The sequence below is a fragment of the Sinohyriopsis cumingii genome, chromosome 4 (genome assembly GCF_028554795.1).
Source record: "Sinohyriopsis cumingii isolate HCF-2022 chromosome 4, ASM2855479v2, whole genome shotgun sequence".
In the NCBI taxonomy this organism is placed as follows: Eukaryota; Metazoa; Mollusca; class Bivalvia; order Unionida; family Unionidae; genus Sinohyriopsis; species Sinohyriopsis cumingii.
Genome location: NC_142964.1, coordinates 86,157,653 through 86,177,345, shown reverse-complemented (window position 1 = coordinate 86,177,345; position 19,693 = coordinate 86,157,653). Strand labels below are relative to the sequence as shown.

At 32.2% G+C, this 19,693-nt stretch overlaps 1 protein-coding gene across 3 annotated transcripts; it reads right to left on the bottom strand.

Annotated features, from left to right (window-relative positions):
- Positions 1 to 422: 422 nt before the first annotated feature.
- Positions 423 to 18,804, bottom strand: LOC149801592 (phosphopantothenoylcysteine decarboxylase-like). Of its 3 annotated transcripts, XM_089955845.1 has the most exons (6): positions 18,668 to 18,804; positions 15,255 to 15,350; positions 12,784 to 12,912; positions 11,627 to 11,795; positions 5,919 to 6,043; positions 423 to 659 (listed from the first exon to the last, which is right to left on the bottom strand). In XM_089955845.1, the coding sequence occupies exons 1-6, from the start codon at positions 18,752 to 18,754 to the stop codon at positions 612 to 614; spliced, it is 654 nt and encodes a 217-aa protein (XP_089811971.1). In that variant the 5' UTR covers positions 18,755 to 18,804; the 3' UTR covers positions 423 to 611. The 3 variants fall into 3 exon arrangements, with proteins under 3 accessions (XP_089811971.1, XP_089811973.1, XP_089811972.1); XM_089955847.1 differs by lacking the exon at positions 5,919 to 6,043; XM_089955846.1 differs by lacking the exons at positions 423 to 659; positions 5,919 to 6,043 and adding an exon at positions 8,145 to 9,470.
- Between the last annotated feature and the right edge of the window lie 889 nt (positions 18,805 to 19,693).

Genomic DNA, 19,693 nt, shown 5'->3' with positions numbered 1-19,693 from the left:
GTCTCTCTGCCATTGTCATCCCAGTGACTAACATAATTACTTGCATGTGTATGCAGATTATGTAGTTAAGCAAACTTCCAATTCAGAGTATTTTTTGCTTCTTCTTATAATGTTTATCTGCCCTCAAAATTGGTTTATATTTGTACAAGAAACTGTTCTTTCAGGATGAAGCTTTATATGTCTTAAATGCATGTTTTGGCTTCATTTCTTTTAAATCATTATTGTATTTAAAATTACCGGTAACTCCATTGCATACAAGCCCAAGTTGTTTTGAAATACAGTATTATACATATTTTTCACTTTTGTAGCAAATAAACGATAAGTATACCAGAATAAATATGTACTATTTTAACTTCTAGGCTTGGATGGTGCAAGATAGTTATCCATGAACCTGTAAAATGAGAGCAGATGAAAACTGAGAGTATCTCTTGATACTGACAATGCTGCTTTAATGTTAAATTGAAAAGATGTATAACAATTCTATGCTGTCAAAGCATGTGCTGGATGTGTATCAGTCACTATTTAAGTTATGACAAAAATCAAATCATTTTGCATTTGCTCAGTAACTTTCACCATTTTGCTGTGCAAATTGTCTGAATCATCTGACTGATCTAGATTTTTTTCCTTTGATCTTGAATGTTGTCATCTTCTATCTGAAACTGAAAAACTCAAAACTGTGATATATACATAAAACTGGGTTAAGTCTTATCACTAAAATGGGCTGAGGGAAATAGGTTTCTGACAGGTCTTTGCAAATATTTAATCAGTTTAGATATCAAATAAATAGTGCAGATTGTGTTTCATTCTTTTTACCAGTGTCATTTTTCAACTAAAGACTTCTCCCTGGGGAGGTCACTCCAAACCAGATGCATAAATAGAAATGGAACCAATTCAGTAACCCATTCCTAATGAAACAAATAACCTCAATATTATAAGAATCTGCCCGAAAATGTAAATTGCTACAATTTTACTTATGTTTCATGAGTAAAGTTTACAAATGAAAGATATCTGTTAGAGTACAACCATGAACAAATCAGAAAATCAGAAATTAGGTTTGCAAATCAATCAATGATAACTGTATGATATAAGTACATACAGGAAACCTCAAACTGAAAATTATTGACTGTTACAAATGTCAACATGCACACACTATTATAATGATTTTTTCTATGGCTATGAAGATAATAAAACAAGATATGTTTAACTTGCATAACAATATATATATATATATATATATATATATATATATATATATATATATATATATATATATATATATATATATATATATTCCCAAGTATGAGTCAAGAACAATCATATTAATTGGGAAAAGTATATCAACGACATCAAGAAAATGTAAATTCTGAAGTTTTCATTGAAATAGTACCACAAATATCATAAAACATTACCTGCTTTTATATGAAGAGAACTACTAAAGGTTTTGTAAGAAAAAGAGATTACGATAAATAATGCCAACTTGAGTGGGTATTACTGTACATAATTACATTATACAATGAATAATGCCAACTCTAGCAGGTACTGTACATAATTACATTATACAATGAATAATGCCAACTCTAGCAGGTACTAATACTGTACACAATATGGCTATCTTTACATAATCAATAAGAAAATCTTTAATCCCTATCTGACTGATATTTTTTTGTGTAAAAGGAAAGGGAATAGCAGCATCTACCTTGAAAAAGTACAAATGTAAAACAATAAATATTTGCAAACCAAAACATATGGTAAATAAGTTCATTAATGTCAATAATAAAAGTCTGGCTACATCAAAACCATGTCTTGAAAATAGTTGAGTACCCTTATGTCGTAATTATAGGTTTTACTACATTTAAATGTGAGCCACTCTGATGGCTAAGTGGTTAGAGCATCCGCCTTGGATGCAGGAGGTCACTGGTTCAAACCCCACCCCCGACTCATACCAGACTTACAAAAATGGTACTAACAGCTGCCTCGCTTGGCGATCAGCATTAAGAAGTTAAGTGTTAGGACTGGTCGGCCTGGTGTCAGGATAATGTGACTGGGTGGAACATCATGCTACATGTCTGCAGCATGATGCCCCAGTACGACACATCACTATAAACTGCCACACTGCAGACATCATAGCGATATAGCTGGAAAATTGTTAAAGCTACATTTAAATCCACCCACCCCACATATAGATGTCAAAAGCTGAGCTATGAATAAATGGAATAATCATAACATTCCTTTTTAGCACATGGCATAAACAGTTAACATGTATAACTGAAAATACTCAACTCCTTCAGATATTGAAAAAAATGACAATATTCAGGGTATAATGACATAATCATTATGAGAGCTTAAATATTCATGAACTAATATGAAAATCATAGAAGCTTCAATATTCATGATATAATATGACAATCATGTGAAAGCTTGGCTATCATATGAAAGCTTAGATGTTCTTGATATAACATGCCAATCAAGTGAAAGCTTAAATGTTCTTGATATAACATGCCAATCATGTGAAAGCTTGGCTATCATATGAAAGCTTAAATGTTCTTGATATAACATTCCAATCATGTGAAAGCTTGGCTATCATATGAAAGCTTAAATGTTCTTGATATAACATGCCAGTCATATGAAAGCTTGGCAATCATATGAAAGTTTGAATATTAATGAGATAATATTGCAATCACATGAAACCTTGAATGTTCATGATATAACATGGCAATCATATTAAAGTTTGAATATTCATGGTATAATATGGCAATATTATGCTTACCTGGTAACACTTTATAGTTCTTACCACAATGCCATAAATTGTCATTACATATTATTTAATAAAATACTGGATAATTGTTGATCATTGACGATGATGAATAAATTTTGATCAAAGTTATATAAGAAATCTAAATCAAAGTTATACCATTATCATAGTGAAAATATCATGAAAACAAAAGTAAACTGCAAGTATGTTGTACAAATATGCATGTGTACAACATACTGCTAAACATGTTTCAATGATTGCAATTAAAGGTACCATGACATCTGAGGACACTATTGCATCCATGTTCATGAGACAATGTATCATTATAAATTATAAAATCATATATGTACAAACATACCTAGCTCCCTACTCAAAGGAGTACAAATCTGTGCAATATGTGCAAGAGATGTGCTTGTAGATGATTCTCATAGTGATAAATGAAGACAAAAATAACATGTTAACCTGATTTGCAAATGAATAAAATCATAGTAATGCAAAACTATTTAAAAAAATCTTGAACATTGAACATAAAGTCATGAATAACATCTTTGATGGAAGACGTTTCACACTCAGGACTCCTGGAATTACCAGCAGGTGACCTTGACCTGGACCTCTAAAATGGTGCAGACCTTGGCCTGTCATAAGGCATCACTGATCTTCTGCCATCTGGAGACCTAGAATCATGATGATGCCAAAAGCAGCTTCTTCTGCTCTAAAGTTTGGGCTTTCTATTCTGAATTCTTCACTCAAATGGTGTCAGACAGTAGTCCATAACAGTTGGAACATAACAGGCAGGAAGTAAAACAATTTATGTGCTGACCCTTGCAGTTTTAGGTGAAAAGTAGTGATGATTTTGTTTTGGACTGGGAGTTGATGTATGTGAGATACAACTCAAATTCATTTGAATACCTCAAAGGACGATATTGAACAAGGGTCATTTTCTGACCCCATTTTTATGGAATTTTTAAAATTGTAAATATCATAACTCTGTGTCTCATTGTATTATTTGATGAATAAATCATCCTGTTCTGCATTAAATATGCATATAAATTTCTTTTTCATACCTAAACACAATCTTTGAACATGGGCTGGTATGGGAAATTTAAGAGAAAATGCTACATTTGAGCAGCTTGAAACTAGAATAAGATCTAAGCTCAAACTAGGTATAATAATAACTGTCCAGATATTTAAAAAACATTCGTTTATCTCTTTCTTCATTCTTTCTAAATTGCCTTGGAACACGATTTTTCAAGGAGGTGCTGAAGGGGCAAACAAAGATTACATGGAGTAAACATTAAATGGAATTGAATTTTTACATTGCCGATTTTTTGCAAAAGCATGCTGTAAATAATAGGATAATTACATATATATTATTTATTTTATACATTAATAATGGGGTTTTTATCATTTCCATCATGATACCGTTTGCTACGTTTAATTCACTCACTATTACAGTGTAATTCCGTACATGTAATCTTTCAATTTGCAGATGAAAATAACAGTTACAACCAGCATATATTTTCATTCAAATTTGTTAACTGGGTCTTTCTTCATATAGTAACAATATTAATTCTTTAAAACTAAAGCATTAGTTGGGAAAACAACAGAGGATTGTCTGCAGTTATATAAATCTGCTTGGAAGAAATGTGTCGTCTGCATGATATGGAGACTGAACAATGCAAGCTTCAATAATTCAAACAGTATAGCATTATTGTGCCAAATTGTTGCACAAAGTTTGATTCCCAAAAGCTACCTTTTTTATTCTTCTTTTATTCTTTTTTCTTTTTAAGAATTAATATCTATAATGTCAACAGCTGTCAATTTACAGGTTTGAAAGAAAATTAGTAAATGCTCAGATTTCCAAACCAAAAAAAGTATAATGTGCAATTTGAAAATCATTTTATTTTTTATGTCATGCAAGGTATCATTTTTTATCAATATGTTATTCATCTAAAATGGAACTATATGGCCAATCATGTCTGCATCAGTAAATAATGGTATTGGAACCAGTGTTGTGAAGTGGTTATTCTTCCATAATTAGATAGTATAACTTTTGTACAAGTTTATTTAAATTCAATTTTTTCATACTGAATTATCACATTTTCCGGCGCACTCATCCACATCAAGAAAAATCGGTTTTAGAATGAAATAAATTTTTTAAACTTGCTCATTACATCAATGATGTTACTAAGAATTACTGAAATTAGAAACCATTTTCAAACAGCAGGAACCATTTCCACAGTCGTGATGGAAGCCAAGTAACTGAACTGATTTATGATTTTTTAATTGAAAATATTATTTGCATTACTTCTATGCCAAAAACCAGCAATTGTATGAGCCTCAATCATTCACAAATCATTTTATTTTATGTTCCTAAAGTGTAATATGTTTGTGGGTATGGTATTCATCTAAAAGGAAACAAGAGGAGAGTGGCCAAATATCTTTGCATCAGAAAATGATTGTGGTGGAACCCGTGTTGTGACGTGATTATTATTCCATATTTATAAAGTATAATGTTTTCATACATGTTTGTTTATACAAAAAAATTTAAGACTTAATTTTTTTATCACATTTCATCATAAATATAATAACATTTACATCCTGCCCGAATATAAGTACCACTACTATGACTACTACTACTATTAAAAATACTACTACTACTACTACTAATAATAATAATAATAATAATAATAACAGCATTAATAATAACACTAAAAGAATGTTCACCTCCCTATTTCTTCTAAGGGAAACAAAACATGGAGGTGGGGGGGACATGATCCCACTAACCATAATACATATCAGCATACAATATATTCAGACCAAAACAATTCTGAAATAAAAAAGTTTGGTATGTAACATGGCATAATGGATGACACAAGAATTTAAGATATAAAACAAGAATTATGATAATTAATATATAATAAGCTGAGTTGTTTCTTTTTAGATACTTTTCATAAAATCTGTTTCTGGCTCCATCCCTACAATAACTGATTATATGGAAGTTGCAGGCTTTAGATATGATTAGAGACTAAACATGACTGCCAAAGTTAATACTTACACTCCAAAGAATTGAATATAGGCCTAAATGTTCATAGGATGAGAGAGAGAGAGAGAGTATAGTCATATATAGTTACTTTAAACAATGAAAAGGTAGAAAAATACTTACTTGGACTTGTTTTTCATCCAAGTTTATGTACAAACTTGTTACCAAAAATTCCTTGGAAGTTGTATTCATTCCGTAATCCCCAAATCTTGCATGATGTAAATCACCATCTTCGCAGACTATAAGTGCTGGTAAACAGCATTTGCAAAACGAATAATAAAATAGTTGTGTTTCCATTTGTTCATTATAGGTATATGTTCTTTATAAATGTGTAAATCCTCTCATTTCACAGTCAGTGTAATGCAGTATTCCCATGCTGGTTTAAAAATAGATGCAAACGGTCTAGAGAGTACAATACCTATAGTCTGTTTCTTTCCTGTATTCTCCAACGCCATTACTTCTAAAATATATTTCACATTTTTCACAAGTTCATTAAAAGTGCTGAACCAATAGTGTTTTCTTTTTTATTAATTTTGATATTATATCTTTATGGGTGAATAAATTGTTTATAAAGACTATAGGCTACCTCAAGGGGTGTGGAAGACAATTTTTTTCTTTTCTTCTTCTAAAGATAGAAACACAGTAGTGTGTGTGTTATGTCTTAGAAAAGGTTGTTCTATCCCAGCTTGTATCTCAGCTGAATTCAAACAGTCTTTTTAGCAATGTACAATCTGCATGTCACCCTTGCCACAGTACTGAAACTACTCTTCAAAAAGTAGTTAATGACATTCTCTCTGCTTTGGATAGCGGAAAGATTACAGTCCTCACCCTCCTTGATTTGTCTGCAGCATTTGACACAATAGACCATGATATATTATTTCACTGTCTCCAGCATGTATTTGGCATTCATGATACAGCCTTACTGTGGTTCAAGTCCTACTTGGTCAACAGGACACAAATTGTGTCTGCAAATGAAATACACTCCAGCCCAGTTGATCTATGTTGTGGTGTTCCACAGGGGTCTGTTCTTGGACCTGTTCTCTTCATTCTATACACTCAGCCGCTCTCAAGTGTCATAGATCATCATCCAGTGTCTCACCAATTGTACGCTGATGACACCCAAATATACAAATCTAGCCACCCAATTGAAGTTGATGCTACCATCCAAGGTGTAGAGAGGTGCATTTCTGATGAGAAATCATAGATGACATGTAACAAGCTGCAGATGAATGATGATAAAACTGAGGCCATTCTGATCACAACACAAAGACTTTCTCATTCACATCCTTTACCTCAAACAATAAATATCAGCAACACAAACATTAAATTCACACAATCAGTATGAAACCTAGGTGTTACTCTGGACAGTACTCTCACATTACACCAACATGTCATGAATATATGCAAGGCTGCATATCTTGAGCTGAGACGCATCAGCTCTATTCGCAAATATCTTTCAGTTGATGTAACTAAAACACTTGTGTGTTCATTAGTACTTTCAAGACTGGACTATTGTAACTCAATTCTGTCTGGTTCATCTCAATATCTACTCCAGAAACTTCAAAAAGTTCAAAACACAGCTGCTCAGATCATACTTAGAGTACCACAATCAGAGCACACCTCCCCACTGCTCTGTACCCTACACTGGCTATCCATTCGATTCAGAATCAAACACAATTTTTTTCTCTGTGCTACGTTTCAGTGACAGACTCCAGTCCAATGTACCTATCCAACCTCACCCATGTGTACACACCAGCAAGATACTTATGCTCCTCTTCTGACAATCGTATACTCATTATTCCCACTATGAAAACAAAGTCATATGGACAGTGTTCTTTTGCATACCAGGGCCCAGCAACGTGGAATGAATTGCCCATTGAACTTGGACACAAAGACACAGTGATCCCATTCAAGAGTGCTCTCAAAACTCACTTATTTCGAATGCAAGAACAAACTTAAAGACCTAATAATGTTTCCTACCATAAAAATTCTCAGCATGTTGTTTTTTTATGTTTTCTAATTTCATGGTGTTTGTTTTTGTAATCATATCATTATAGATGTTTTTTATCTTATAGGTGTTGTCTAATGTTGTAAAGCGCTTAGAGCTTCTAAAGATTAGGCACTATACAAAGTCCTCATTATTATTATTATTATTAGTATTATTATTATTATTATGTAGCCATGCAAATATAAGAATAAAAGTACATAAATACATAAAAAAACACTTTTCATTTCCAGTAAAGGTAACAAACCCATGTATTCGGCAAAGAAGTGAACTTACAGGCCCCTGTTAACACCTTCTTTATAACCATATACAATAATATCAAATAATCATTTAAATACATGTAATTCAATAATATTAAACAATATTTTATTGAGGAACAGTTTTTGTATTTTATGATTAAGTACCTTTTCTGTCAACGTATTATAGACACAGTTTTCATTTGACATAAAAAATTTGATATTCTATTTTTGTCTATGATGGACCCTTTTGGAATAGTTTTAGAAACTAAACTTTATATACAGAGCTTTATAACCCCTAAAATAATAAAAAGCATATTGCAAATTTGAAAATGAGTGAATATCTCAAGGTAAAGCAGTATCTATGAGAAGTAAATGGAAAAGATGACTACTTTTCATGTCTTTTTTTGATAGTGTTTTGACACCCTGTAACCATGGCAATGGACATGTGAACACAAAACTGATGTCAGAAATAAATGTTAACCACTTCATGTATACAGTATACATAATATAAGGACATCTGGAGAGGGGGCAGAAAATGGCCCTTATTCAATATAGTCATTTAAACAGTTCTTTCACAACTGCATGTTTCTAAATGAAAGTGTTGTTGTTATAACCATACCTGCATAGTAACCTAGTGTACTTGCTGATGGTAGCAGTCCCAATGGTACAACAAAGCTTATATTACATGTAACATCATAATAAATAAATGTAGTGTGCGTTACATTGTCAAAGCTGGCCATATTGTGTCCAAACTTTAAAAAAATTCACAGTATGAGAAGAATATCTTAATCAAATAAAATATGAGGTTGGCTACTGCATCATTACACTAACATAAAATCCTTCATATGAATTGCTGTATCATTACTCTGACATAAAATCCATCATATGAATTGCTGTCTCATTACACTGACATAAAATCCTTCATATGAATTGCTGTATCACTACACTGACATAAAATCCTTCATATGAATTGCTGTATGATTACATTGACATAAAATCCTTCATATGAATTGCTGTATCATTACACTGACATAAAATCCTTCATATGAATTGTTGTATCATTACACTGACATAAAATCCTTCATAAGAATTGCTGTATCATTACATTGACATAAAATTCTTCATATGAATTGCTGTATCATTACACTAACATAAAATCCTTCATATGAATTGCTGTATCATTACACTGACATAAAATCATTCGTATGAATTGCTGTATCATTACACTGACATAAAATACTTCATATGAATTGCTGTATTGTTACAGCTCTAGTCTCTATGGTCCCAAAGATGGTGTTTCTCGTAAATCTGTCAATTCTTAGCTGCATGGTACATCATCTGGCTGTTTTTTCTGCTGTGTAGTGTCTACTGTTTCTGCTGCCTTGTGTACAAATTCTAGAATGGTTGCCACTTCAGCCATGGCACCAAAGCCTACACAAATGTAGAGAAGAAAAACCCAGCTTGTATAAGAAGCTGGGTCACCAGAGTCATTCTGATCAATATTCATCTAATGCTGCTGAATGCACAACTTTTCAAAACAATGATTTGAAGTTTCTCTAGTTTCTGTGTCTTCATCCAGATTTATTGGTTCAACAATGGCATTTATCCAATACTAAAAAGCCTCAATGCCAGGATGGCTTGTGTCAAATTTGGTCAAATTCTGTAAAGTCTTATCATTTGGATGAAGTTGTGCAATTGTTTTTGGTTTTTTTTGTTGTTTCACTTTTAGTAAAAGTATTTAATGGTGGTATGGCATTATTTATATATAGCATTAAATATTGTTCAGGATAAGACACTTTCTGCTAATTCTGATAAAATTCTGTTTAACAGTAATTCAAAGTTTTTCTACCATTTTTAAGCCACAGCAGACAAATTTGTTTGCAGGCTGGCATCCTATTATAAACTTAGAAGACTTTCATGCCAGAACATTTCCATAAATTTGCATCGATGCTGAAAAGTCATTTAAAAGATTTTCATTTTTATTAATGGTTTCAATGGTTGATCAGCATCATTTGTATAATTTGAAAACCCTTAATACCAGAATAATTTCTGTCAAATTTGGTCAAATTGTGCTCTGCAGTTTCTGAGAAAAAGCCATTTAAAGTTTGTTCTACTTGGTATTTTTAGTAATTGTGGCCATATCTAACAGTGGACTGACATTATTTATATAATTCTGAAAGCCATTAAGGCCTGAATGTTTTGTGTAAAGATCGGTCAAAATCTTATGAACATTTTTTCACACGTTTTTTATTCTATATTTCATACTAGTGACTATTTATGCTGATCATCACTGGTACATTTAAAGCCCTTTTGGAACCAGCCATTAATTTTTCAGAGATGTCCAATGATTTTTATTTGAACCAGGATATGTTGTTTCTTTCACCTTAAGAATTTTTTTTCTTCAACTAATATAATGAATAGTGCAGGTTCTTATCTTCTATAAATCAAAACTACATTATTTTTGTGAAACTCTTTGAGGGCCAGAAATTGTTTTTAAAAAAAGTCCAAGCTCCCACTTCCTTGAAAATTAAATGGCTGGTCCCTTAGGCCAGGATGCTTTCTGTCACATTCTGTCAATACTTATTGAATGGTTTTGTAATGTCATTTAAAGGTTTTTCTATTTTTAGTCACTGCAATCATCTTCAATATTGGATCAGCTTCATCTGTAACAAATTTAAAGCTCTCTATGCCAGGAGGCTTACTGTAACATTTGGTTAAATTCTGCAGAGGATTTTTGAAAAATCATTTAATGGTTGTTTAAATGTTATTCTATTTTTTAGTAAACATGATATTTGATGGCTGGTTGGGCATATTTTGCCTAAATCTGAAATACCTTGATGCAAAGAAGTGTGCCAAATTTGTATTAAAAAAATCTGAAGAGTGTTTTTTAAATAGATGTCATTCTAAGGTTTTTCTACTTTTTGTAACCATGGCCATATAAATGGCAGAACACCATCATTTGTATAAATTTGAAAGCCCTTCACTCCAAGATGCTCTGTCAAATTTGGTAAAATAATTGAGGTACACTGGTTTTTGAAAAGTTTAAAACAGTAACTGTTGACACATGACTTGCGGAGGACACATTGCACATGGGATGCAGGGCCATGCTATAGTACTCTCTGATAACAACTGAACTTCACTGACTTGAACATGGTTGATGCAAAAACTACTTTGGTTGCAAAGAAACATCCATGTAATATGCAAATTTAATGAATGAAAGGTTAAAAATGTTTTCCCTTGCACTGTTGAACTTAATTTCTAATCAGTGATGTTGTCAATAGATAAGATTTATTGAACAGTCAACACTGTACATCCAATCAGGCAAACAATTCACTGCTGCTACCATTACTTTTTAAAGAAATTATCACTTCAGTTTTAGATTCAGAAAATGGGATTGTTTAAGGACATATAATTATGAAAAATAGCGCAATGTTTGAATTTACTGTTTATTAATAAACTTCCTTATACATTAAATCTTTTAAAATACAAATGCATATTAATACAAAATTAGTTTTACTGCAATGGTATTCATTCTTAAAAAACCAAGGGAAATTTGTATGTGAACAAAACTTTGAGTATGAACATACCTATGTCACCACATGCCAATTTTTTCTCCACCACAGGTATCTCTATGTAGCCAAAAGCCTTAAGACCATCTACTTGCTGTTTGGTAATAGGGTGGTTCCACATATGGGTGTTCATTGCAGGTGCAAACAGCAATGGTCGTTTTAGATCCCATGCTCGGACAACACATGTCTAATGAAAACAAGTGAGAAAAAGAAAAAATATCTTCTAAAAATTACTATATGTTTATATACAAGCCATTAAATGTGAATGGTTTATTGTGGAGAATTTTGTGAATTATCAATACAAAAAATAGCATAGCTCTGTCTAAATCTTCCATCAAAATATAATTTGCACACGGAACCTGCAAATATTTTAAAATAGTACTGCAAAACTCTTCAGGTCAAGTAAATTCTTACATGAGGTAAGTATCATTTCTAAACTAGAGTGGTCAGTAAGTGTCATTTCTAAACTAGAGTGGTCAGACTGCAAAGGATACGTAATTGTTTTTTCTTGCAGAAAAACTTATGGAATGACACAAAAAAACTTAAATGGAACAGGAGAGAACAAAAATCAAACAGCATTCAAAGCACCTATCAAACCTTAACAGTCACCGGGTAACTTTGAAAACTGAAGAGGCCATTTCAAATCTTATGCCAATATGCCCTAATACTTTGGTCAACCACCGAGAGCAAAAATCACCATGTGGCATATTAATGGTAGAAGATGTGCATGTTTTAGTTAAGGCACAATAAAGCACGATTCTAAAAAAAAGATTTTGTTTTTTTTAAATAGTGTTCTTGGATCTGTCAGACAGAACAGTCAATGTCATCATTTAAACTATATCTAGCAAATGTTTATTTCATCATAAAATGCAATTAGGTGCACTGATGTCATTTTCTAGTTTACACATTATGATTATGAAAGTCACCAGAAGGAATCCAGTTGACAATTTTAATTCACCAATACCAAATTTCAAGTTGCATTTGTGACCATTTTAGCTGCAACTTGAACAGCCGCATAGATAAATTCTGTGTCTATGATGGTGAGTACAGTTTGGAATGTTGTCAACAGTAGCTGGGCATTAACATACTGAGCTATCTGAACCACCAAAGTATCTTGCCAATTAACATGATGTAAATTCAATTAATGAAACCCTGTCACAGTACCTGGCACATACCAGCAAATTATCACAGATTCCATGCATTATCTTGGCCATGGTATTGGCATCCAGGGGGGCGATAACCAAGATGTCAGCCCAGCGTCGCAACTCAATGTGAAGAACTGGGTCTGAAAGCTGTTGCCAGGCCTATAAAACAAATATTATACTTGCATATATCAGAAACAGTCATTATTTTTAAGTAACAAATCCCTGTCCCACTGACATAAATGAACCACAAAATCGTTATGACCTTACCATTTACGGACTGATTATGGGCAAAAAGTGTTGTATTTATCAAGGCACATTCACATATAAAAGAGCATAAGAAGTAAATGATATAAACACAAAACTGATCTGTGATAGACAAACTGCAAGCAACACAGGCATTTAAGCCCCCAAGCTTAATGTTCAGCATTTACTATAGTACATATTTTCTCATATAAGAACTTACATGTTTAGCACGTAATCAAATTCTATTGCTTTGCATGCCCTAGTGATAATGCACAATGGACTTGGATATAACTATTATATTTTTAATATGAAAGCAGGTTAAATCTGTTACTGGGTATACTCTGATAACCTGCTTTGTGAACATTTTATCAACAATTGCAGAAATAACCTGGATATACCCTAATAATGAAATGGTTGTCTCTAACATGTAATTGTTCAGTCTGGTGAGGCTGAATGTTTATGAACCATCAACCCTGGGCATGTGTAATCTTTATTAGTTTGGAAAACTATGCTAGTCAAGAAAAAAGATAATATTCTGAAAACCTCTCAAGCAACAACTCAAGATTACCCTAAGATGTTAGGAAAGCCAAAACAACAGAGAACCATAACAAAAGTTGTCCAAAAGCACAGAAAGAAATTTGTTCGACCATTCCTTGCTGGTAGTCTAGCAAAGAAGAATATAATTATCATCATGCAACAATTATCACTCATATGACACAAATGTGTAAAAAGTCATAAAAGTCTGCAAACGTATCTGCTAAGAGTGTCAGAAACTCATCCTCCTCATTTGAGAATGCTTCCACAAAAGAATTTAAAAAAGGCTTTCTGAAAGAAGACATGTACTGCAACCACTGAAATTTTGAAGAAATCACCTAGGATTAGAATCCCGTCTTCTATTCAACTAGGTCACACTGCATATTAAGTATAAGATTCTAATGAAAATAATTTCAAGCACAGCTTACTTATGTCTGATGAATTATCAAACTGCTGTGTTTGTAAGATGCATCAGTCACCTGCATGTAGCAGTTGTTAATTTTGTGATTGTTAAATGTGACAATTGCCAACACTGGACACACCTTTCATTTTGTTGTCAAACATCAGTTGTCAGGCAAAATATCTCTTTTCTTTGCCCATATTGCATTTAAATTCATATAGTGTTAAGTCAAATATTATTTAAACAATGTTTTTACTTTTTTTATTCATGTATTTCAACCAAACTGACATTATTATGTTCCACTTAATTATTGGATCCATTTATTTTATTGGCAATATTCAGCCAATACAAGCACAGACATTACTTCTTTTATTTAAGTTGAAATTTATGTATGCAGCTACCTTAAATAATTTAGGCATATAATGTGATAATATAGAGTTGCTTCCCCATGGTACACTAATCCTGGGTCAGCCACCATTTGCAGCTACATTTATGTTTCATTTGACAGATATATATATATATATATATATATATATATATATATATATATATATATATATATATATATATATATATATATGAACAGTAGTGTAAAAGTCATTAATACTTTACAATTTGAAACCATGCAGTACATGTAATAACAAAATGGTTTTAATATGTAACAATTACAACACTAAGTAACATGATAATATAGCATTCCAGGTTATTTCTTCTTTTCAACTGACTGAAAAATATTGAAATGCCTTCTTACTCCAAAACTCTTGACTTACAGGCTACATTAATAAACACAAGAGGTAAATCTTTGTCATATTTTTCAACTCCGTAGCAAAATCTGCAATAATCTGTGCCTAGGCTTTTTAAAACAAAAAAACAAAAATATATTTGATTAACATTTAAAGACAACCTAATGGTATGAAAACAGGAAACCTAACAAAGTAACAATGGCCACAAGCACTTGCAAAAAATGTTTCATTTTAGGGGGTAAAGAGGGAAGGGTATATTTTTGTAATTTTATAGACAAAGGTCAAATTATTCTATCTGTATTATAAGAATATAAGAAGTTCAGATCTTTATTTGTTTTTAAAAGTTTACTTGCCCATGAGCAAGTGAATATGATATTTTTTTTTTGTTTCCCTGCATGAGCCTATTAAATATAGTTCCAAATTTGTTTCTTTTCTGAAGTGTCTACAGGTTGATATTTTCTTGCCAATGACAAAATTAACTTGCCATGGCAATTAGAATTTCAAAGGTCTGAAGTCCATTACTGAAGCAGTGACATTGTTTAGGTATTAGACAATTTAAAACAAAGACTGCTGATCAGTACCTTCCATTCATCCTCATCTTGAAGCACCTCCACATCCAGGTTTGTTTGGCTGAAAAAGTGTAATGCCTTCTCTGTTGCAACAACCTTCACTTCATACTGCAATAAAAAAAACATTCACAGGTAAACAATGATGCAACACAATACCATTAGATATAATTTGCAACAAAATTCAAGAAAAATGATCATGCCTACTTCCAGTTATAATGCATCATTGTAAATAAGCCCATTCTCTGATTAATAAACTGGGATCAGTTAATTTAATGGCAAAGTGGAACATGTTATGAACAACTAATTTTGTCAAATGGATCAATGAAAATCTTTGTCTGGAATGCCTGAACATGAGTTGCAAAATATATTTAATACTAAACCTGATGAAGACAATATGAACTGTCTGCTATTTTCTATTCTATTAGATTTTACAAACCTAGCAAGTACACTTATAGCAAGAATGAAATTTTAATCAAGTGCCAAAGTACAACATTCACCAATGATTCTAAAAGATCTTATTTACACTGCATCTAACATTATGCCAAATTTAGATAAATGTCTAAATACTGAAGCATCTTCCATGTTAAAATAAACTGAAATAAATTTACAAATTTTATTGAAATTATATTTTATATGTGATTTCCAGAGAAGTAACATGTCCAGCCAGTTTGATGCAAGATCACTTAATTAGTACATATGGATCTCAATCATTATCAAGTTCATCCACGATCTTAAAGATTCATGCATATTTAAAGTCAAATCAGAAATATGACTTCCAGACGGGTAACAAGCTTAGCTCAAACTCAATAGTATGTGTCAATCCCACCCACTATCAAACTTGTTTGAGGTTAAGACCGCAATGTTTAACACTTGCAAACAAACATGCATGTTTCTGTGACTGACACAGGACAACCATTTCTAATTAAATTATACATACCACATCTTTGCTTGTTTAGTAGGAACTTTATTTTATTTCTTTTCCTGAAGCATATACCTGTAATTTTTACATCAAATCTGGCATTGCCAGGAAGAGATGAGAAGTTAAAGTGAATTAGTTACATGCATCATTATACAACAGTACACATCTGGTTCATTTTCTGATAACACTGATAAATATTTACCTTTAAACAACGTATTTGTTTGATAACAGAACCTTTCATTAGAAACATTTAAAAGTATTAAAAAAACAGTTTCAAATATTGTAAGCCACTGCAGTTTCATGGTCACTGTAGATCCTAACAAACAACCCCATGCACAGGCAGTACATCCGAATCCATTATTGAGTTTTCACACATGTAACAGTTTTAAAGAAATCATTAAAATTCTACAGATGTTTTACTAAAATATTCACTGGTAATTAATTAAATGCACTATGAGCAGTGATGAAAGTTGGATGTTGGAAAGTTTTCCTCTTTGGACAGACATTTGTCAAAGATTGTTCAATAATGGCTAACTGGCCCATTACCAAGTCCATTTGATTAATTTAAAACTCTTTCTCTGTGATTCACATCACATTACAATCCATAACCATTGTAAAGTAAATGGTTCTGTACTGTAATCTGTGCAGACCCATTTTTGTTTAATAAATGACGATAGGTTTGCAAGCAAAGTATTTTTATTGTCTTGCTCAATTTTAATGCTATCCTATTTTATTGCAAAGTCCTAAGCTTCCAGTTCTTGAGGGAACGCATCTAATTTCACAATCACAGCATTAGTTTATACTGATCAAAACAGGGGTCCCAAGTGGCAGAGGTCTAAAGCACTCACCATTATGGATCACTGCCATCTCACCTCTGTCTGCATGGGTTTGAGTCTCAGATTCAGCCAATGTGGGTATGTGAAAAAGCTTGCAAGTATCTTCTTGTGGGTCAGTAGTTCTTTCTGGTGCTTTCCTGGGTTTTTCCTCCACCATTTATACTGGCCACCATGTACAGCCTATCTTACGCTGAAAAATGGCATTAAACCCTATAACAATATCAACACTAAGTTATATAGACCGTCTTTTTTCAATAATCACATCATTTTCTGTTCGGAATTGTAGCAAAGATATATACCATAAACACAACTCCTTTTCACTCTCTTTTTTCCAATCAGAACATTCTCATAAGAATCACTGACAACTATTCCAAGCGGGCAAATCAACTTCATGCCATAATATGCATGATAAATTTTCATAATTTACTGATAATGGCAAGAATGATAATAATTAAAAATAAAACCTTCAGTAACTTTTTATATTCTCCTGCTCATTATTTGCACTTCAAGAGGAATGATACTGGAAGGATGCAAGACAGTTTTGAAGTGGTATGACAAAAAATATGCATTGTAAAAATGCAATGCAATGGAAAAATGTAATGCCATGAAGATTATTTTTGTGTTTTAAATTTTTTAATTTAATAAAAATCAAAAGTTTTTAATCATCAGCTGCATACATATGTTTGTATTACAAATAAAAAATACAGCTAGTTTTCAAAACTGATGCTAATAATTCTTTGCAACATGTGTGCACTTGAGAAAGTATGCTATATCAGTGGGCAAATGAAATGATCACTCATGAAATAATCTGTATTACCAAATTTTATTTATAAATAATAAAAATATTAAAAAATAAAGTTTATAGATGAATAATTTACTAAGTTTCAAATTCCAATAGTGCATGTGGATTTCTGTTGTGCGACAGTCCGGTAACATTCATATGAATTTGGTTACAATATATTTTATTATTAAATTTTAAGCTTTCAATTAAGTTAATAATATTTTTAAAAAAACAATGAGACATTTATCCATTTTTTTGAGTAAATTTTCACTATTATTTAAAACATTTAAAAAAATATCTTTTGATGTAAATTTATCACCAGTAATCATATTTGGGTCAAAAAATGACGAAAATCGTTATTATACAGTTGTATTATTTCCATTGCGTTCCATTTTTCCACTGCATACTTTAATCATACCCTTTTTAAGTACCAAAACGGTACATTCAAGTATTGATGTTTTACACATGAACATTGCCAATTTTTTTTATTTTATTATATAGAAAACAAAAGCTTTAGGAATGCTAATAATCTTGCGTTATCAACATAGTACTGATGTATCCCTATAAAATATTTACATTAAAAAAATCTAAGCATATAATTAATGGCATTACAAGCAGAAGTAGATTCCACGTGAAATGCGTCAAATCAAATGACGTAACACATGAACTTTCCGACACGGGTTTGCAGGTCAATAACAGTATATATATATATATATATATATATATATATATATATATATATATATATATATATATCCTTTCCCAAATTAACAAATCCTTAAATTTCCTGAGATGGATCACTGTGAATGGTGTTACGTGTCTTAAGAGGTCAATCAAAAGTGCGTCAAAACTATGGACCTCCGGTTGCAGTTAAAAGATATATTTGTACCCCATGCTTCTGTAAGCCTTCTACAAGAAGTGGGACTTTAACTGATGCGACGCTCCCTGTACATCCAACTAAAACTTTTATAACCATTTCAGAAAGTCAGGAACAGATGTCATGAATAATACTCAGCAGTCTATAGTGGTGTCTCGCGGCAGTTTCGTAAATCGACCACATGCAAATTTCTTAACTTAAGGCTATGGTGTGACTTTTTGAGCTATTATTGTGTAATAATTAAAAATATGGATATATTTGTGAATTTGGTCTTTTCGGCTTTTGTTGTTCTTGAAACTGATGTGAGGCATGTACATCTCATGTAAGTCACTGCACATTATGCAGATTGTAGTCAGTGAAATACGGATAGTCGGCTAGGAAGCAGAGCTAGCCACTTATAGCAGTAGACACGTTGTATCAAGGCAAGTAGGTTATCTCAAAACCTAGACGAGCAAGTTGTTCTCCACCTTTTATTTTTTTTTTTTTTTGCTGGCGGCGGAGCCAGTCAAACAAAAAATAAAATGGTGGAGAACAACTTGCTGGTCTACTCAAAACCTGCCTGGATGATGACTGTTTTGTATTGCATAAAGTTATTATGTACTTAATGTTTTCCGAAATTATTACCGGCGGAAAGGGCTTGTGTTTGCACAAAGAGCATCACGTATTCTCAAAAATGGCCTTCGGACATGAAAAATGCATGTAAAAATTTGGGGGTGGGGTGCATGAACTTTTTATTCTATGAATTGTCAGGTCCAGTGAATGATATTCTTATATTTTGCTTTTATTATACCTATCTAAAAATATGGACCTTTCTGACCTCACTCGTGTTGTTTATTTTATTTTTATATGAGTGTTAATATTAGGCAGGTGTATGCAACATTCAGTTTGTGCATAAAAAATGTCCATTCCACCCTTAAAAATCAATAAGGGTTAATGCAACGACGATATACATTGGTGGCCAATCAGTATGGATGGATGTATGTGCGTTTAGGAGTCTAGCCTGGTACCCTTATCTCCCATGATGCTTCGTTTATCATG